Source organism: Pongo abelii, chromosome 10 (genome assembly GCF_028885655.2).
Source record: "Pongo abelii isolate AG06213 chromosome 10, NHGRI_mPonAbe1-v2.0_pri, whole genome shotgun sequence".
In the NCBI taxonomy this organism is placed as follows: Eukaryota; Metazoa; Chordata; class Mammalia; order Primates; family Hominidae; genus Pongo; species Pongo abelii.
Genome location: NC_071995.2, coordinates 94,046,029 through 94,068,079, shown reverse-complemented (window position 1 = coordinate 94,068,079; position 22,051 = coordinate 94,046,029). Strand labels below are relative to the sequence as shown.

At 39.6% G+C, this 22,051-nt stretch overlaps 2 protein-coding genes across 18 annotated transcripts in view; one reads left to right on the top strand and one right to left on the bottom strand.

The window, feature by feature from the left end:
• USP44 (ubiquitin specific peptidase 44) overlaps positions 1–5,209 on the top strand; it is a 37,339-nt gene extending 32,130 nt beyond the window's left edge. For 14 of the 16 annotated variants that reach the window (XM_024257425.3, XM_024257422.3, XM_054527513.2 and 11 more), the window contains one exon: positions 1,710–5,209. In XM_024257425.3, coding sequence (XP_024113193.1) covers positions 1,710–1,909 — 200 coding nt within the window. In that variant the 3' untranslated portion in view covers positions 1,910–5,209. The remainder of the gene's footprint in view (positions 1–1,709) is intronic. The other 2 variants (XM_054527518.2, XM_054527519.2) reach the window with 2 other exon arrangements.
• A 507-nt stretch (positions 5,210–5,716) lies between these two features.
• The window catches only part of METAP2 (methionyl aminopeptidase 2), a 40,248-nt gene continuing 23,913 nt past the window's right edge, over positions 5,717–22,051 (bottom strand). For both annotated transcript variants that reach the window (XM_024256713.3, XM_024256714.3), the window contains exons 8-11: positions 15,599–15,695; positions 7,749–7,852; positions 6,831–6,946; positions 5,717–6,408 (exon numbers count right to left, since the gene is read on the bottom strand). In XM_024256713.3, the coding sequence (XP_024112481.1) occupies positions 6,156–6,408; positions 6,831–6,946; positions 7,749–7,852; positions 15,599–15,695 (570 nt within the window). In that variant the 3' untranslated portion in view covers positions 5,717–6,155. The remainder of the gene's footprint in view (positions 6,409–6,830; positions 6,947–7,748; positions 7,853–15,598; positions 15,696–22,051) is intronic.

Genomic DNA, 22,051 nt, shown 5'->3' with positions numbered 1-22,051 from the left:
AGTGGCTGGGACTACAGGCACGTGCCACCACGCCCGGATAATTTTTTATATTTTCAGTAGAGATGGGGTTTCACCATGTTAGCCAGGATGGTCTCGATCTCCTGACCTCATGATGCGCCTGCCTTGGCCTCCCAAAGTGCTGGGATTACAGGCATGAGCCACCACACCCAGCCTTACTTCCCCTTTTGATACTTACTGTTAAACAAAGAATGAACCTCCAACTCCCCACCCCCACCCAACACACCCCAAACAGAAAAAGAGAGGTGAGGACAAGAAGCCCGATAATCCACCAAGGTAACTCAACACTGAACTACCAAAAACTACCAAGTTAGTTGTACACTGTTGGCTTTTTTTTTTTTTTTTAAGACAGAGTCTCACTCTTTCCCCTGGGCTAGAATGCAGCAGCATGATCTCAGCTCACTGCAACCTCCGCCTCCCAAGTAGCTGGGATTGCAGGTGTGCACCACCACGCCTGGCTAATTTTTGTATTTTTAGTAGAGACGGGGTTTTACCATGTTGGCCAGGCTGGTCTTGAACTCCTGGCCTTGAGTGATCTGTCAGCCTTGGTCTCCCAAAGTGCTGGGATTACAGGCATGAGCCACCATGCCCGACCCAATTTGCTTTTTAATACAGATTGAGTATACCTTGTCTGAAATGCTCAGGACCATAAGTGTTTTGAATTTTGGATTTTTTTGCATAGACATTATGAGGTATTGTAGGGATGGGACCCAGGTTTAGACATGAAATTCATTTGCTTCATATACACCTTGTACACATAGCCTAAAGATAATTTTATACAACACTTTAAATAATGAAAGTTTCATTAACAGAGTGCATATAACAAAGTTTGTGTACATTGAGCAATCAGCAAACAAAGGTGTCACTATCTCAGCCACTCATATGGACAGTCTGGTGGTTTGGCATCACCATAATTCCTGGCTGATTTATATGCTAATGATAAGCAGTCATTAGCATACTTATATGCATGTAATGTACATAAGTGCATTATACTTATGTGCACATAAGTTTCACAGTAAAAAACATTAATACAGTGGAAAAAAATGTGTTCAGGGTTACTTATGACATCATGTTGGCACAAAAAGTTTTGGTTTGGATTTTTTTTTTTTGAGACAGTCCCTCTATCACCCAGGCTGGAGGGCAAGCTGCGCGATCCTTGCTCACTGCAACCTCCGCCTCCCAGGTTCAAGCCATTCTCTTGCTTCAGCCTCCTGAGTAGCTGGGACTTCAGGCATCCACCACCACGCCCAGCGAATTTTTGTATTTTTAGTAGAAACGGGGTTTCACCATGTTGGCCAGCTGGTCTCTAACTCCTGGGCTCAGGTGATCTGCCTGCCTCGGCCTTCCAAAGTGCTAGGATTACAGGCATGAGCCACCATGCCTGGCCAGATTTTGGAATTAGGGATGATCATCCTGTATGATTAGTGGCAAAAGCATTAACTGGTAGATTTACACAAGGAATAAATAGTGTCAGCTACTCTAATCAATCACATGCTGTGAAAAACTTAAGCTACTTTTAGAATAAAGGTAGATAATTCCAGGGTAACACTGCCCAATCTATATTTCTCATTAAAGAAAAATGAATTGGCTAGAAAATTATTTTCCCTTCAGAAAAAGCTTCTCACTCAATGCCTTTCATACTAGAATTTTCTAAAGTCCCTTCATAAATGTATTTCTGTGCTTCACTCCAGGGTTCTGGGTACACTGCAATGATTCCAAACTGAGCATGTGCACTATGGATGAAGTATGCAAGGCTCAAGCGTATATCCTGTTTTATACCCAACGAGTTACTGAGAATGGACATTCTAAACTTTTGCCTCCAGAGCTTCTGTTGGGGAGCCAACATCCCAATGAAGACACTGATACCTCATCTAATGAAATCCTTAGCTGATCCAAAGACAATGGGGTTTTCTTCCTGTGATTTATATATATACTTTTTAAAAGACTGATGTACCATTTTAAACTTCATTTTTTCTTGTGAATCAGTGTATACTACATTTATACATTTTATATCTAACCACAATTTTTTTTTTTTTTTTTTACAAAGTATAAATGTGTATATCAACTGAAGGTAACTTTTTTCAAATATTTGGAGTTTTAAACTTTTGGTGTTTACCTCAGACTGATGTTACCTCTTTTATATTTTTATGTCTTAATTGGCTCGGATGATGAACTTGTACAATCTTCTACCAACAAAGTTCAAGTGGCATCATTTTATATACATGTATCTTTTTCAGGTATTTTCTATATAAATTCTTAATAGATGGAAAATTAGACTCTACTTTGGTCACTAATAGTCTTTCATTTGTATATTGAAGTTACCTTGCCCCTTGGAGTTATTGAAGTGACATGTCAAGGTATCACCTAAATATTCTTCAGTCACACTCACTGGTGTTTCTGAGGCTTTGTGTGTTAACAGGCCTTGTAATTGACATTATTTTGGTTAATGTAACCCCAAAATTGTTTTAGTAATTGCTCTTTATTTGGCATAGTCAAACTATAAATGAAAATGGCAGCTTTACAAATCGTATATTTAAGTGAACTCTGGAACTATGGACATGAAAAAATGATGGCTGGGATTTATGATTTTTGTCTGGCAGCGAACAGGTTTGTCCAGAAGTCTAATAATTAAGCAGTCATAAAAAGTCTGAATTTAGCAAACCAGTGTATGATGTTATTCAAATAGTTTACCTTGGGTATGAGTTCATTTTATAATGTCTGATGACATTAGATCTCTTAAAACTTTATGTATTTTTCTTTAGTTCAAAGGAATAGAGTCTTGAAGAGAAAAAATTATAGGGCAGAAAAGATAAGTGTTCAAAATTGGCAACTGGACTATTATGTCTAGCATCTCATTCTCCTAAATAACTAAAGCTTGATTTACTCTTGCTAGGATTATGTGACTACTAGGTAGGAGCCTCTTAAAACACTGGCCCTGAGCATTAAAAAAAAAAAAACTAAAAGCTATCTAAACTTGCCAAAAAAAAATACAGTGCGAGTCACTCTTTTTGTTCTTCTCTGATAATCTCACTGGATTTCTTTAAAGTCCTGTTGCTGCTAACTTTATATATCTTATTCGGAGAGGGTAGAATCAACTAATCTCTGTAGACCAGATATGTATCTAAAAGCTCTGTTAACCACAGGAAGATCGTGTATCCTTTTTTTATAAGTGGGTTTATTTGCAGGTTGAAGTCTTAGTGAAAGATAATATCCTGTAGAATGCTGTTCACCACTAGTGATCATCTGTTAAGTACAAACTTGAAAGAGATCTCTACCAGTAAATTTTTCTTAAATTTCACAAAACAAGTCATCTGGGTTAGCTGATAGTGAAGTGCAATGAGACTTTTATCACTGAACAGACAAATCATTTGTGCCAAAAATACATCTGGAATATTAAATGGCTATGTTTAAAATTTTTCATAATACCTATGCAAGTTGTTACCTCAACTGTTACACACTTAATACCTCATTAAAAATTTACATGGTCAAGATACGAGTCTACTCTTTTCTAATTACGAGGACTATTTTTAACATGTTATACATTTTAGCACATAATTTTAATGGAATTGTAAAAACTCCTGAGCTATTTGTAATGGTATCGTTGCTTGTACTTATTTCAATATAAAAACATACAAGAGGCCGGGCACCATGGCTCATGCCTGTAATCCCAGCACTTTGGGAGGCCGAGGTGGGCAGGTCACAAGGTCAGGAGATGGAGACCATCCTGGCTAACACAGTGAAACCCCATCTCTACTAAAAATACAAAAAAAAAAAAAAAAATTAGCCAGGCGTGGTAGCACGCATCTGTAGTCCAGCTACTCACGAGGCTGAGGCAGGAGAATAGCTTGAACCCGGCTGCAGTGAGCTGAGATCGCGCCACTGCGCTCCAGCCTGGGTGACAGAGCAAGAATCCGTCTAAAAAAAACAAAAAAAAAACCAAAGTGACTTAGCCCTTTACTTTTTAATCCCTTAAAACTAACAAATACCTATGGGGGGAGGCTTGGAAAAGGGGGACATTATTGGGGAGGTCTGGGAAATCTGTAGTACTTTCCAGTAAATTTTAGTGTGAAAAATGTCTCAAAATACCAACAATAAAATTAAAACCTAAACAATAAACAGAAACTTAGATTTCTTACTATTTATCTTAAATCTCAACATGGACGTCTACATTCTGCTAAGTTGATCTAACAAAAAACAACATGTTTTAGTTGTAAAATAATTTACTAAAGGCACTATTGTTAAACATCAAACTAATAACTTGTTGCCAATAAGGTACATCGTTGTAAACATAACAAAATTTTAAGAGATACATGGCTAATAAGCAAACAATACAATTTTAAGTGACAGCTTTCCTACTTACAAGATCATGTCCCTTCCAGCCATTACAAGGGCATACAGTGATGCCATTGCTCCCAACAGTTACCTGGGAAGGGAGCTTGGAGCTCCTAATTGGTTTGAGATCATGACTGCCGAGGTCTTTAAAAGCTCCAAAAAGTCTTCACTCATAAAGGTCAATTCTAAAATTGCTGGGTTTAGAAATCAAGATACTTGCTTTATACTTCCACATCAAAAAGATTTGGACTCAACCCCAAAGGAGCTAGCTGGAGGGCCCAGCCCTGACAGTATGTCCAGGCATGAACTGGCGAGCTCTGCTGCCAGCCACAGCATCATAGAGAATGGAGACATTAGTCAAATGTGGCTACTGAACATTAGCACCATAATAAACATAGCTCATACAGCTAAAACCTAGATTGTTTCCCGACAAGATAACATTCATTTATAGCTCTAATGCTGAAAGAGCAGCTTTTTAATGTAACAGATGATCTAGGTACACAAGTCATAGGTTTCTCTTCCTAAGATAAAAACGTTCAACAAAATACAAACTAAACAGCATCCCAGAGGCAATAAAATCTCATTGTACTGAAACATATACAAATTAAGGCTACCTTGGTATATAAACAATTTAGAAATTATGATGGAACATTCCCATAAAATTATTTACATATAAGAATTCAATTTGTCAAAGAATCAGTAGTGGGCCTCGGTTCAAACAAATTAATATTACCATCGTTACATTCAACTTAATACACTTAGCCGCTATAAGGAAAGTAACTGTAACCTCACTTCCTGAAATACCACTAGTAATGTTAAGAATCCAAACCTGTCAAAGGGCAAGGTATTACAGCATTTGCCTCATGAATGAAAAAGTCCAATAATTTCAACTTAATTTTTCTAACTAGAACAAGATCCAAACATGGGAAGTTTTTTTTTTCTTCTTTGCTTTTGTGGCTTTAATGCCCTTTTGGTTTTCTGAGCAAGCTGAATACATTCGCTGATAAACACCACCACTGGACAAAGGATCTAAACATTGAGATTTTTACTAAATCAAGGTTTCGAGTTGGCACAATGTTCCTACTAAGTCAAGTTTCAATTAGCACATCTTTCCAATGTCAGGGGAAAAAAAGACAAGGACTACTATGTCCTATAAAGAATGGTGAAATATTCCTAAAGCTGTATATTTATGAAGAAAAGGTGATTGTCCCTTTTTATGCATGTGTAGATCTTGTTTTAGCCACTATGCCAGAAGAGTCTAAGTGTAGAGGTCTACATTTCAGATAAATGTCTCTGCATTTGCCTACATTAAGTTTAGCTATTTATCCTGTCCAGAATTATAACCACAGACATTGAGATGTAGCTCTCAGATCTGAAAATGTCTTTATTTTTTAGAAAATGGATTCCAGGAAGGTTAAAAAGCAACACCAGAGGGTATAGGTGCAGAACTGGATGTAGTCATTCAAAGCATTCAAGTAAGAATATGGCAATATAAATATCCAAAAAGTATCTCTTAGGTATTCAAAACAAAACGTATAAGTCATTCCTAACTAATTTGAACTTTATAGCATTTTCCTAGACAGGAAGGGGAAAAACAGTTAGCATTTAAAAGTCTTGAAAGCTTTTTCATTGGTTAATTACATTAGATGGTTTGCCTTTCTCCAAATTCCTTCTTTTTTAAACATGGATAAAAGTATTACATGGGTCCACTGTTAAAACAGACAACATGTTGCAAATTAATTCTGGTGTAATGTTTTCCAACAAAGCTTAGAAAATAAAGGTGTTGAGGTGGCTTTGGACTAAGTTTAATAGTCATCTCCTCTGCTGACAACTTCTTTACATGTTGGACGCAACAGGATGGTATGTTCAAATTGCGCTGTATATGATCCTTTAATGTCACATAATGGTGGATATGGATCTACAATGCCCAAGTCACACAGATTCTTCAGAGCCATCAAGTATTTACTTTCTCCCAAGCGATCCAGCCATCTGCGGCAGAAGGCAAGGGTGCCAAAGTTTTCATTGATGACATTTAACAAGTGTTTTGTTCTTGGAAGCCTAAGAGGAGAAAATCCAAAATTAATTGTTGGCAAAAGAGTTACGAACTCATTTCCCTCATTAAGAAAAGCCCAGACCTTAGCTGTGTCTTAGTAGTTGAAGTCCAAAAACTTTTATTGTTGCTCTTTCAACAATCAAAAGCCAGAATGTATAACAGCCCATACCTAATTATAGATGGCAGCTGAACAGGACACCAGCTGGAGGCCATCTTATCATGTTTACGTGTCTACGCGTGTGTGTGTGTGTAAAATTTTTATCTCAGTTAAAATGTTTAACAAGCTATTTTTTTTTCTTATTGTTGGGCTACAGAACTCTACATTCATGAATATACTATTTTGTATGTATGCCACATTTTTAAAAAATGCTGTTAACTCAGAAGAGATGCTAATTAGCCACATAAAATCAATTGTCTCGTCTCTCACCTTATTGGCACATGTCCAACGTCGAAATTTTTCATGTAATGTGAACATTCCATATCATCATGAACAACACCTTTTCCTGTACTACCAAAGGTTTCAATTGCATATACTTCTCCTTCCTGAAAAATAAATAAGGGTCAAGGGGAGAGAAAGAAGAAAAATTCAGAACGAATCACAATTACCATCTCTCTTTCTCACTCTCTTTTTTTGAGACAGAGTCTCTCTCTGTTGCCAGGCTGGAGTGCAGTGGTGAGATCTTGGCTCACTGCAACCTCTGCTTCTCAGGTTCAAGCGATTCTCCTGCCTCAGCCTCCCGAGTAGGTGGGACTACAGGCAGGTGCCACCATGCCTGGCTAATTTTTGTATTTTTAGTAGAGACAAGGTTTCACCATGTTGGCCAGGCTGGTCTCAAACTCCTGACCTCACTCAGGTGACCTGCCTGCCTTGGTCTCTCAAAGTGCTGGGATTAACAGGCCTGAGCTACCGAGCCTGGCCTACAATTACCATCTCTTGAAGTCTCTACCTGATTAAGCAGCAACATGAAATAGCCCCTGGCAGTCCTTATCTAGCCTTGCCCTGCTTTATCTCCTTAGCACTTTTTGGTCTTTCTGCTTCCCCCTATGAATTTTGTTCACAGCTCTACCCCTACAGCCTACTATAAAGAGACTGGCACCTAGGAATGCTCAATAAATATTCATTAAATGTTGAATAAACAATCCTTTCACAGCCCCAATTTCCACAACTGATTTAGTGCTGACTATACACAATTTGCAAATTCAAATGGCCCAATTCCTAGCAGGGTGAATATGGATGATAAGCAGCTCATTCTGGTCAGTATAACCATATACTTAACTACCACGACCTTCTGCCTGGAAGAAAAACATGTCTTCCATGGAAGTAAAATGTTAGTGACACACATACCTCCATTCTTGTTGCCTCCCCTCCTTTCACAATCGGCACTGTTTTTCCAGCATGTATTCTATATTGCCCAATTGAATGTCCATTTAGATTACGGATTGGTTTCACTGTTATAAAAAATAGGGAAATAAAAGTTATTTAGGATCTCAAGAAGCAAAAACAGATCTCTTACATTTTGGTACAGAGTTCAAGCATTTATTCAAAAACCAGGTATGGCTTTACTAAATAACCTTACATTAAGGTAGTTAAATATAAACTGGAATCTAGTGGAATATAAAAAGTAGTTAGTTGCAGTGTTGTTAACACTAGAAGTAGGCCAGGTGCAGTGGCTCATGCCTGTAATCCCAGCACTCTGGGAGGCTGAGGCAAGCAGATCACCTGAGGTCAGGAGTTCGAGACCAGCCTGACCAACACGGCGAAACCCTGTCTCTACTACAAATACAAAAATTAGATGGGTGTGGTGGTGGGGGCCTGTAATTCCAGCTACTCAGGAGGCTGAGGAAGGAGAATCACTTGAACCCGGGAAGCAGAGGTTGCCGTGAGCCAAGATCACATCACTGCACTTCAGCCTGGGCGAAAGCGACTCTGTCTCAAAAAAAAAAAAAGGTGCTAGAAGTAAGGGAGGATGGAAGAAAGAAATACAGGATTAAGGGCACAAGGGAGGTCATCTAAGGAGGTACTGTTAACAACAAAGAAAATGCCATGTACACAAATTATTAGAAACATAAAAAATACATATTTGTATTGTTATGGACCAAAAGATAATGTGAAAGATACTCTTAATATGACAGTATTATAAAACTTTATATCAACATTTCAAATGTTCAAAAAGAAAATCTATGTGGCTGAGACACAATAATTAAGAAATAGAAATAAGAAAGAAGAAAGAAAATCTAAACATCCCACTGTCCTGACAGCAATGACAGAACAGACAAATTGTGGCATATTCACATGAGTGAATAACATTCAACAGTCAAAACAAAAAGCTAGGAATACATTTAACAACTGAAATAAAACTTCTAGCTTTTTTATTCCAGTTGTTTTAAAACTGACAAAATGAGCAGAAAAAGGCACAATTACATACATACTGTACAATTCCACATATATATAATAGTTCAAAAATAGGCAATAAAACTAGTTTAGGGATGCATAATTAGGTAGTAAAGACATAAAGAAAACCAAATGAAAATCCTTTCATACTTGCAGTGCTGATAAGCTAAATATATTTTAAAATTCAGACATCATTACTATTTCTCTAAGACCTGGCAAACTGACCCCTCAAGCCAAGATGGTGGCCCACTAGAGGCAGGCTGCTGTAATTGGAAAGCAGTGTATTGCTGCTATGGTTTGAATGTATCCCCCAAAGGTCATGTATTGGGAATTTCATCCCCAATGTGATGGTGTTGGGAGGTGGGACCTAACAGGAGGAGTTTGGGCCATGGAGGCACCACTCTCATCAATGAATTCATGCCATTGTCTCAGGAGTGGGTTCCATGTAAAGGACGAGTTTGACCACTTCTTGCTCTCTCTCTCAAACTTCTCACTGCCCTTCTGCCTAATGCCATGTGATGACGCAGCAAGAAGACCTTCACCAGATGCCAGTCCCTCAATCTTCCCAGCCTCCAACACTGTGAGAAATCAATTTCTGTTCTTTATAAATTACCTAGTCTCAGGTATTCTGCTGTAGCAGCACAAAACAGACTAAGAAAATGAGACTGAGCATCTTCTGGAATACTGGCAATATTCAATTTCTTGAGGAGTGAGGTTACGTAGCTTCTGCAATTGAGAAGCTGAGTTTTTATGCTTTGTGCATTTTGTGTTAATATTTCAAATTTTAAAAAAGGGCTAAAAACTTTAGCCCTTTGTGCAGTGACTCACGCCTGTAATCCCAACACTTCGGGAGGCCAAGGCAGGAGGATCACTTGAGGTCAGGAGTTCAAGACCAGTCTGGCCAACATAGTGAAACCCCATCTCTACTAAAAATACAAAAATTAGCTGGGCGTGGTGACACACACCTGTAGTCCCAGCTATTTGGGAGGCTGAGGCAGGAGAGTCACTTGAACCCGGGAGGCAGAGACTGCAGTGAAATGAGATCGCACCACTGTACTCCAGTCTGGGTGACAGAGTCTCAAAAACAAAAACAAAAACAAAACAAAAAAAAAAGGTGGGGGGGAGGTCTTAAAAAAATTTAGCTCCATAACTCTAGAATCCTCAGTATGAGCTACCTTTCTTCTAGAGCAGAATTAAGTAGTCTGAAGCAATGAACAAGTATGTTACAAACTTAATGGGGTAGCAAGAAAAACAAATCAATTCACTCTTCACAACAACCTTCTTATATAAATGTGTCAAAGTTGTCAGACTCAAACAGAGCTAGGGAAAGCCATGAAGAGAGGGTTCTCATGCTTATATGCCTGATAATGAAAATGACTACGAAAACCATAACCTTGCACAAAGCCCACTGCAACCTTACACAAAAAAATACTTCTGCAAGGACATCTGCCCAACAACTGCCTGCCCAACCTCTTGTTATTAATCTTTGGAGCCAAGGATAATTATTTCAAAACAATTATGTCACCCTCATTTTCGTCTTCAAAAACCTCTGTCTTCCTTACCTCCCTGAATATGCACAAGTTTACTATGGCATTCCCACTGCAATGCTCTATTCCCAAACATCATTTTCTTTTAGAGAGCCTCTGTTTGTTATTTAGGTTGACAAGTAACAAGCTTATTTTAAAATTCAAACTTTGCATACTGACCCTTACAAGCCAATCAATTTTTTTAAAGAAAGTTTCTTAGCCATACCAACCTAATACATTAGTTACACAGAAAAAAGAGGGTACAGGGGAATTCATTTTTTACTTATGCAGGTTGTAACAGCACAGGCTAATTCTGGGACCAGTAATTTCTTAACAATCACTTTTTAATTCTATTGCCTCCTGATCAAAGGAGATTAAGGTACTCCTTTGATGGCCCAGTTGTGCTATGTGGTTTTTTGATTTGCTCCGGAAAGTTCAACCCGGAGTCCATTTCTTCATCTCCCTATTATGATTTTTCCACATCCTCTCTCCTTAAACTATTAAAAATGAATTGTTGCCTTAAACTAAGAACTCTGATCAATAAAATAACAGGGATCAAAAGAGGGGTACTGAAATAATGAAACCTAAAATGCTGCACTAGCTTAGTGGAAGAGGTAAAAGGGTAGATATTAAAAATCCCAATGTTGCAGGCTGGAATTATTATGCAGTGATAAAACTTTAAGTCAAACTGTCACCTACCATACCTTGAAAGGCAGACCACATACCAAACAAGTTGTAGAATTAGGAGAAAATGAAAGGAAAAAGAGAAGACATTGGTATATGTTGGCTAGTGTTGGAATTTACAAAAATTTCAGCAAATTCTCAAAAAAGAGAAATAACTAACTCTAGAGGTAGTCCCCCAAGCAGACTGCTACAGTGTGTACTCCAAGTTGACATAAGACTCATGAATTTGGAAATAATAGATTCTGTTCATTTGTAGCAGTGAACCTAGAAATCAGAAGGCCCATGTTCTAGTCCCATAAATTCCTCAAATTAACTTGGCATTTATGCTCTTAAATCTCAGCTTCCTTTGGGTTAAGAATCTTGCTTCTGGGGAGCTCATAAAGTGTTAATAGAAGCAGCAACTCCTAAAACTCGTTCTAAGCTATTTAAAGAACTGGACAAAACATTTTCCAAAGAAAAGCACACTGGAAATGAGATATTCTAAATTCTAGCCTTTAAAAATCTTTTGCTTTCCTTATGGTTTTGGCTAGGATACAAAGAAAAGTATGTTTACCCTTACTAAGGAACATAGTAAATTTAAACCATGTCTTAATGTAAAAATAAATTGTAAAAATTTCACATAACAGTAAGTAAAACCCAAAAGTAGAATATGTGAATCGGCTGGGTGTGGTGCCTCATGCCTGTAATCCCAGACTTTGGGAGGCCAAGGCAGGCAGATCACCTAAGGTTGGGAGTTCAAGACCAGCCTGACCAACATGGAGAAACACCGTATCTACTAAAAATAAAAATAAAAAAAATAAAAAATAAAAAATAAAAAAAATAGCTGGGCGTGGTGGCGCATGTAATCCCAGCTACTCGGGAGGCTGAGGCAGGAGAACTGCTTGAACCTGGGAGGCAGAGGTTGTGGTGAGCCAAGATCACGCACCATTGTACCCCAGCCTGGGCAACAAGAGCAAAACTCCCTCTCAAAAAAAAAAAAAGCATGAGAATCATGGAAGGATATCTAATGCTATGATTTTTATTCTCCTCCACATGTGCTTTCACACTGAGAGGAGCCACTAGGGAAAGGCTGAGTATGTAGAGAAAAGGGATAATAAGGTGGTATCTCAAAGGAGGTGGAGGATTAACACTGAAAAGAAGATCCTTAAAGCAGTGTTTCAGCTAACAATTTAAAAAAATTTAAAAAAAGAAAATACTGTATAGAAGACAGAATATTTCTTCCTTGAAGAACAGAAATAAAAACATAAGAATAGGAAGAAGGTGGGCAAATCCTGGCATTTGCCAATCCCGGCATCTTGCCACGTTCTTTATGCAACGTGGAAGGCTTGTTTGGCTATTTTTCTCATCAGCTAAGTAATTTCCTGAGATGCGAAGAGCGATTTGGAAGAGCCTGCAGCACTGTATTTGTGGCACTAATCCCAGAATTGGGGTGAGAAGGGGACAGAATGACAAATATTTGTTGGATACTTAATAAATTCCAGGCACTATCACATAATTTACATTTCTCAAAATAAACTAGATACCATTAACCCTATTACAGTCAAGAAACTTGGGTATTCAGGTTATAGATTTATCTAAGACTCCAAGTAAAAACTGCCTGAACCCCAAAGTGTGTTTTCTTCATTATCCCACACCTCCTACCTAAGTGTGAGTAACATCAAGAGTATTCTGGGCCGGGCATGGTGGCTCACGCCTGTAATCCCAGCACTTTAGGAGGCCAAGGTGGGCAGATCGTCTGATCTGGCCAACATGATGAAGCCCCGTCTCCACTAAAAAAAAAAAATCCAAAAATTAGCCAGCATGGTGACACACGCCTATAATCCCAACTACTCGGGAGGCTGAGCTTATAGTGATCCAAGACTGCACCACTGCTCTCCAGCCTGGGTGACAGAACGAGTAAGACTCTGTCTCAATCAATCAATCAATCAATCAATCAATAAGTATTCTGCTTTGCACTTGTGTTCACAGGATTAGAGATCTTAAAGAGAATATCTGAAAATCAAATAATAAAGAAGTTAAAGATATAGATGAGAGAAGAATTAAAGCTGCCGACACAGGGTCTAGGCAGGAGGAAGGGAAATGAAACCTTGAAGAACAATGAAATGGAAGAACATCTTGATATCAAAAAACATATATAGGCTGGGCACAGTGACTCATGCCTGTAATCCCAGCACTGTGGGAAGCTGAGGCGGGCGGATCATGAGGTCAAGAGATCAAGACCATCCTGGCAAATATAGTGAAACCCCGTCTCTACTAAAAATACAAAAATAAATTAGCTGGGTGTAGTGGCGCATGCCTGTAATCCCAGCTACTTGAGAGGCTGAGGCAGAAGAATTGCTTGAACCCGGGAAGCGGAGGTTGTCGTGAACCAAGATCACGCCACTGCACTCTAGCCTGGGCGAGAGAGCGAGATTCTGTCTCAAAAAAAAAAAAAAAAAAAAAAAAAGCATATATATTAGAAATAAAAAGAAATATTTTTTAAAAAATACAAAAATTAGCCAGGTGTGATAGTGTGTATCTGTAGTCCCAGCTACTCAGGAAGCTGAGAGCACTCCACCGAGTGCTTGAGCAAGGGGGTTGGACTGCGACCGTGCCACTGCACTCCAGCCTGGAGAACAGAGGAAGACTCTTTTTTATCTTTTTCCCCAGACGAAGTCTTACTCTGTCGCCCAGGCTGGAGTGCAATGGTGCAATCTTGACTCACTGCAACCTCTGCCTCCCGGCTTCAAGCGATTCTCCTGCCTCCCGAGTAGCTGAGATTACAGGTGTGTGCCATTACACCTGGCTATTTTTTTTTTTTGTATTTAGTAAAGACGGGGTTTTACCGTGTTGGCCAGGCTGGTCTCAAACTCCTGACCTCAGGTGACCCACCCACTTTGGCCTCCCAAAGTTTTGGGATTACAGGCCTAAGCCACCACGTCTGGCAGACTCTGTCTAAAAAAAGAGTTGGGCACGGTGGCTCATGTCTGTAATCCCAGCACTTCGGGAGGCCGAGGCAGGCGGATCACCTGAGGTCTGGAGTTCGAGAGCAGCCTGGCCAACATGGCAAAATCCCATCTCTACTAAAAATACAAAAAGCAGCCAACTATGGTGGCACACGTCTGTAATCCCAGCTACCCGGGAGGCTGAGGTAGGAGAATGGCTTGAATGGCTCGAACCTAGGAGGCGGAGGTCGCAGTGAGCCAAGATCGTGCCACTGCACTCCAGCCTGGGTGACAGAGCAAGACTCCATCTCAAAAAAAAAAAAAAAAAAAAAAAAAAATCAGCTGGGTGTGGTGGTGGGCACCTGTAATCCCAGCTAATGAGGAGGCTGAGGCAGAATCGCTTGAACCCAGGAGGCAAAGGTTGCAGTGAGCCGAGATTGCACCACTGCACCCCAGCCTGAGCAACAGAGCGAGACTCTGTCTCAAAAAAAAAAAAAAGTATAAGTCTGGTAATAAATTTCAGTATTTAGACATGAAAGAGGACTGTTATGTTGGTGGTAACTGTCTATATAGAAGGCACAGTCAGGTTCCAGAGGAAGAATCACTTCTGCTCTTGGTAGAAACACATAATGGGCAACAGGAAATGCAAAGAATGCTGAATGGTGTGAATTTACTAAGTAAGAGGCAAGAAAACAACATGAGAGTCTCCACTCAGAGTCTACAAAGAGAGACAGAATTCTGTTAAAGGAAATATAGAAAATATTCTATACGGAAGTTATTAGAGCAGGGTCATAGAGAATAATGAACACAGATGAGGGAGGAGGATGGTGGCTGGGGGATGGTCAGACAGACCTGGGAGCCAGAGGAGGACTGAACTGACGGAGATTAACGTACAGCACCAGAAAGCACAGGGGACTCTGGGAGTATATACTTGAGGTAGTCACTGGTAAAGACTAGAAGGCAAAGGGATTTGGGAATTAAAGTGATACAGAAGGAACTGGCCTCCAAATTCTGAATGTGATTCCAAAAAATCACAGGCTAGGAGCAGTGGCTCACACCTGTTATCCCTGCACTTTGGGAGGCTGAGGTGGGAGGATCGCTTGAGCTCAGTAGTTCAAAATCAGACTGAGCAACACAGTGAGACTTCGTCTCTACAAAAAAATTAAAAATCAGCCGGGCATGGTGGCCTACACCTGCAGTCCCAACTACCCGGGAGGGCTAAGGTGGGAGGATCGCTTAAGCCTGGGAGGTTGAAACTACAGTGAGCCATGGTTGCACCACTGCGCTCCAGCCTGGATGACGGACAGAGACCCTGTCTTTAAAAAACAAAACAAAAAACAACAACAACAACAAATCACAATGAGAAGCCATCAATGGCAAGAGACCTGGCTTCTCTCAGCCTTGATTTGACTAGTCACAGAAAACTGGCTGCACATTTTGGCTGCCCTAGGATATTTCCTCAGGTGTTTTCTTATCAGCTAACAGAGTGGCTTGGCAATAGTTTCCAGTTAGTTACAACACTACTCCTACCATGCTCTAAGCAGGTCATTTCCCGTCTTTTTTCCTTGAATTCCCAAGATAGAAACATGAAGTGGCTGACTCAAAGAAAGCACTCCACAACAGTTTGTAAAATCAATTTCAAAATAAGATATATTTTAAAAGAACATACCTTGATATGTCTTCCCATCTATTTCAACTTCATAGGACTCCATAACTTCTTGGATGGCCTCACCAACATCACACAGACGAACATCAATTCCAGCACACTAAAAAAAGAGTAACATATGCTTTATTATTAAAAGTGCAAAATTTTCATAGCAACTTAATTTTGTAACATTTAAAAACAAGGGACAATCAGAAAAACTGCTTTGTACATTGTAACTTCCTGTTTAAAATACTTTACAGAGGATTATGGGAGGATAGTGAAGTATTAAGCACCAGGAATCTGCCTCCCTAAATAGACAACAAGTGCACTGACAAAATCTGTCTAATGTAAGTACTTGGGAACTCTGGAGTCTACTGAAGCCTTGCAACTTCCAGGGGAATAATGGGATGGTCAAGTGTGGTTAATTTCCATCCATTTTAGCTCTCAGCACAGTAGCAGCACTGCTACATACCGTTCCATAAGCTCGTGGTTGGCTCGTGCTCCTAGAGCAACATGCACACAGCTTGGGGGTATCGGAATGGGCAAAACAGTCTATGTCCTAAACATCAGGGATCTGTGCTTTGATCCCTGGCTGCTGCTTCTGGTCACATAGGCGCAGATATAGAAGTGGCCACTGTTGTTGCATCTCCCCTCATAGTTGCAAACCTTAGCGCTTACACACCCCGTGGCTGAAGTGACTTTCAGCAGATTTAAATGGTGAGCACCCCTTTCCCCTCCACACCCTCACACTCAGCATGGCCTCCAGCCCATACTCATTTTTCTTGTTCTCCCCATTCGGGGCCCAGATATTAAAGACTAGGTCATTCAAAAACAACTGCATATATGAGAAAATTGTAAAAGTGAGCACACATGCCCAGGTAAAGACCTGAGAAAACCTGAAGTTTACACCTCAGGTGGATCCTTGGCAGAGATTGGCTACAAGAATCAAAAACAAAAAAACCAACACAAAAAATCTAAAAGAAATGCTGGGGAAGGGGGAATATCTGATTTTCAGAATTACCATATTACATTGAAATAGGCAGTGTTCAACATAAAGTCACAAGGCATACAAGGAAATAAGAACACCCATCAAAGGAAAATAATAAATCGACAGAAACTATCCCTGAGAAAAAAACCTGATGGCAGATCTACTACTAGACAAAGCCTTCAAAACAACTCTTCTAAAGATGCTTAAAAAATTAAAGGAAGACACTGAGAGAGCCAAAAAAAAAAAAAAAAAAAAGTATGAACAAAATGAAAATATCAAAAAAGAAATAGAAAACCTAAAAGAAAAAAAAATTTCTGGAGCTGAAAAGTACAGTAACTGAAATGAAAAATTCACAAGGAGAATTCAAAAGTATTTGAGCAGGTAAAAAAAAGAACGAGCAAACCTGAAGATAAGGACAAGGGAAATCACCAAGTCTAAGAATAAATAAGATTAAAGTGAACAGAACCTCAGGGACCTGTATATCAAGTAGACCAATATATGCATTACGGAAATTTTCAGAAGTAGAAAGGTAAACAATATTTGAAAAAGTAATGGCTGGAAACTCCCCAAATTTGATGAAATACAAGAATATAACATCCAAGAAGTTCAAAGAACTCCAAAAAAGATGAACTCAAAGAAACCCACACACACACACAAAAAAAGATAATCAAACTTTCTAAAGGACAAAGAAGGAAACCTGAAAGCAACAAGAAAGAAGTGATTCACTATATAAAACAGATGCTCAATTAGACTTCAAGCACATTTCAAACTAGAAACTTTGGAGGCTAGAAGACAGCAGTGCAACATATTCAAAGTGCTAACTAAAAGAAAAAAAGCTGTCACCCATGAATCCTACCTGGGAAAACTGTCCTTCAAAAGTGAGAAAGAAATCAGGCTAGGCGTGGTGGCTCATGTCTGTAATCCCAGCACGCTGGAAGGCCAAGGTGGGAGGATCACTTGAACCCAGGAGTTCAAGACCAGCCTGGCCAACAAAGTGAGACCCTCATCTCTACAAAAAAGTTTTAAAAATTGGCAAGGTATTGTGGCACACGCCTATAGTCCCAGCTACTTGGAGAACTGAGGTGGGAGGATTTCCTGAGCCCAGGAAGTCAAGGATGCAGTGAGCCATGATCATACCACTGTGCTCCAGCGTGGGCAACAGAGCAAAACCCTGTTTCAATTTGAAAAAAAAAAAAAAAAAAAACATATTAAAAAAAAAAAGTGAGGGAGAAATTAAGATTCCCAGATAAAAGCTGATGGAGTTCATTACTACTAGACAGGGACTGCAAGAAGTGCTCAAGAAATGCCCTGCAAAGGATACTACATAGTAACTTGAAGCCATATGAATTTTTTAAAAATCTCAATAAAGTAAAATAAATGGCCAACTGTAACAACTAGTATTATTCTAACAATAGTCTGCAAACACTATTTGTTTTCCACATGACTTAAGGAACTAATATATTTATTTATTTATTTATTTTTTTGAAACGGAGTCTTGCTCTGTCACCAGGCTGGAGTGCAGTGGCGCAATCTCGGCTGACTGCAACCTCCGTCTCCTGGGTTCAAAGCCATCCTCCTGCCTCAGCCTCCTGAGTAGCTGGGACTACAGGTGCATGTCACTAAGCCCAGCTGATTTTTGTACTTTTAGTAGAGATGGGGTTTCACCACATGGGCCAGAACGGTCTCAATCTCTTGACCTCGTGATCCACCCGCCTCAGCCTCCCAAGTGCTGGGATTACAGGCATGAGCCACCGCACCCAGCCAAAATTATTTTTATTCTAAAACCTAGTATTATTATTAACTTTGGTTTATAATTCCATATTCTATTTTTTACATAATTCAAGAGACTAATGCATTTAAAATAATTATTAGGCCAGACACAGTGGCTCATGCCTATAATCTCAACACTTTGGGAAGCCAAGGTGGCAGGATGGCTTGTGACCAGGAGTTCCAGACCAGCCTGGGCAAGATAGCAAGACCCTGTATCTACAAAAAATTTAAAATATTATTTTATTTTTTAAATTAGCTGGGTGTAGTGGTACACGCCTGTGGTCCCGGCTACTTGGGAGCTGAGGCAGGAGGTCTGCTTGAGCCCAGTAGGTCAAGGCTGCAGTGAACTGTGTTCATACCACTGTACTCCAGCCTGGGTAACAAGGGAGACCTGTCTCAAAAAAAAGTCCCGACAAAGGAAAACCTTGAACCTGATGGCTTCCACTGGTTAAGTCTACCAAACATTTAAAGAACTAATACCTCCTCAAACTTTTCTAAAAACCTCAGGAGAATACTTTCTAAGTCATTACATGAAACCAGCATTACTCTGATACCAAAGCCAGGCAAAGACACTGTAAGAAAACTATAGGCCAATATTCTAATGAACACTGATGCAAAATCCTTAACAAAATATTAGCAAACCAAGTTCAACTGCATATCAAAAAGAATACACACCATGACTTAGTGGGATTTATTCCAAAGATGGTTCAACTAAGAAAAACAGATCAATCTAATACACATTAACAGAATGAAGAAAAATAACCATATAACTGTCTGAATTGATGCAGAAAAAGCATGACAAAATTCAACACCCTTTCATGATGAAAGGCTCAACAAATTAAGAACAGAAGTAAACCACCTCAATGTAATAAAAGCCATCTATGAAAAACCTACAGCTAACATCATACTTAATGGTCAAAGATGGAAAGCTTTCCTCTAAGATCACAAACAAGGCAAGGAAGGATATCCACTTTTGCCGTTTTTACTCAGCATAGGTCAGAACAATCAGGCAAGAAAAATAAAAAGGCATCTAAATTGGGATGGAAGTAAAACTATCTCTGTTCAGATTATATGATCTTACCTGGGGAAAACCCTAAAGATTCCACACAAAGGAAGTGTCAGAATAAATTAATTCAACCAAGTACAGGATACAAAGTCAAAACATAAAAATCACTTGCATTTCTACATATTAACAATGAACAATCTGAAAAGGAAATTACAAAAACAATTCCATTAACAATAACTAAAAACAAAAACAAAAACAAAAAACCTTAGGAATTAACCCCAAGAAGGTGAAACACATTAAAACACATGTACAATGAAGACTATAAAATGTTGCTGAAATAAATTAAAGACATAAATGGAAACACATCTGATATGGTTTGACTCTGTGTCCCCACCCAAATCTCCTCTCGAATTGTAATCCCCATGTGCTGAGAGAGGGAGGTGATAGGATCATGGGGGTGGTTCCCCCATGTTGTTCTCATGATAGGAAGTTCTCATGAGACCTGATAGTTTTATAAGCGTCTGGCATTTCCCCTGCTTGCAGTTCTCTCTCCTGCTGCCATGTGAAGAAGGTCTTTGCTCTCCCTTTGCCTTCTGCCTTGATTCTAAGTTTCCTAAGGCCTCCCCAGTCATGTGGAACTGTGGATAATTAAACTTCTTTCCGTTACGAATTACCCAGTCTCAGGTATTTCTTTACAGCAGTGTGAAAATGGACTAACACGACATTTCACGTCTATGAATTAGAAGACTTAATATCGTTAAAATGTCAATACCATCTGAAGCCATCTACACATTCAACACAATCCCTATCAAAATCCATTTGGTGGTTTTTGCAGAAAAAAAAAATCCTAAATTCATATGGAATCCCAAGACATCCTAGATAGACAAACAATTCTGAAAAAGAACAAAGATGGAGAATTTACACTTCTCAATTTCAAAACTTACAACAAAGCTACAGTAATCAAAACAGTGTGGATATCAGACACAGTAGTTCATGCCTGTAATCCCAGCACTCTGGGAGGCTGAGGCAGGAGGACTGCTTGAGGCCAGGAGTTCAAGACCAACCTGAGCAACACAGTGAGACTTGTCTCTATAAAAAACAAATAAAATTGATGGGTATGGCAGCATGAGCCTGTAGTTCCAACTACTTATGAGGATGAAGTAGAAGAACTGCTTAAGCCCAGGAGGTACAGGTTGCAGCGAGCCAAGATCATACCACTGCACTCCAGCTTGGGTGACGAGCAAGACCCTGTCTCAAAACCAAAACCAAACTAAACCAAAAAAACCCAATGTGGTATTGGCATAAAGACAGACATATAAACCAATAAAATAAAATGAAGAGCCCAGAAATAAACCCTCACTTACAAAAAGAAATGACTTTTTTTTTTTTTTTTGGACAAGGTCTTGCTTTGTTACCCAGGCTGGAATGCAGTGGTGTAATCTTGTCTCACTGAGGCCTCAACCTCCCCGGACTCACATGATCCTCCCACCAGAGCCTCCTGAGTAGCTGGGACCACAAGGGTGCACCATCACACCTGGCTAATTTGTTTAATTTTTGGTAGAGATGGGGTCTTGCTATCTTGCCCAGGCTAGACTTTAACTACTGAGCTCAAACGATCCTCCAACCTCGGCCTCCAAAAGGGCTGAGATTATAGGCATGAGGCACTGTGCCTGGCCCAGATGAGCTTTGACAAGGGTGTCAAGACCATTCAAAAGCAAAAGAACAGTCTTAACAAATGGTGCTGGGAAAACTGGACATTCACATGCAAAAGAATGAATGTGGACCCTTACTTAACACCATATAAAAAATTAACTCAAAATGGATCAAAGACCTAAGTTGAAGACCTGAAACTATAAATACCTTAAAAGGAAACAGAATAAAAGCTTCATAACATTAGATTTAACAATGATTTACTGGATATGACACCAAAGGCATAGGCAACAACAACAAAAAAATAGGCAAACTGGACTTCATGAAAACATTTTATGCTTCAAAACACAATATCCGGAGTAAAAAGGTAACCCACAAAATGAGAAAAAAGATTTTCAAATAATATATCTGAATCAGGATTAACATCCAGAATCTATACAGAATTCCTAAAACTCAACAACAAACGACTCAATTAAAAAACAGGCGAAGAGCTGGGCATGGTGGCTCATGCCTGTAATCCCAGCACTTTGGGAGGCCAAGGTGAGGGAGTAGCTTGAGCTCAGGAATTCAAGATCAGCCTGGGCAACACAGCAACACTCCCAATCTCCACTTTTTTTTTTTTTTTTTGAGATGGAGTCTTGCTCTGTCACCCAGGCTGGAGTGCAGTGGCGTGATCTCGGCTCACTGCAAGCTCTGCCTCCCGGGTTCACGTCATTCTCCTGCCTCAGCCTCCTCAGTAGCTGGGACTACAGGTGTCCGCCACCACACCCAGCTCATTTTTTTTTTTTTTTGGTATTTTTAGTAGAGACGGGGTTTCACCATCTTAGCCAGGATGGTCTCCATCTCCTGACTTCGTGATCCACCTGCCTAGGCCTCCCAAAGTGCTGGGATTACAGGCGTGAGCCACCGCACCCAGCCTACATTTTTAATTAAAAAATAAATAAATAAAAACGGGCAAAAAACTTGAATCATTTCTCCAAAGATTAAAAACAAAAAACAAAAACCACCCAGAAAATAGTAAGTGTTGACAAGGAAATGGAAAAATTGGAGCCCTTCCTTGCGT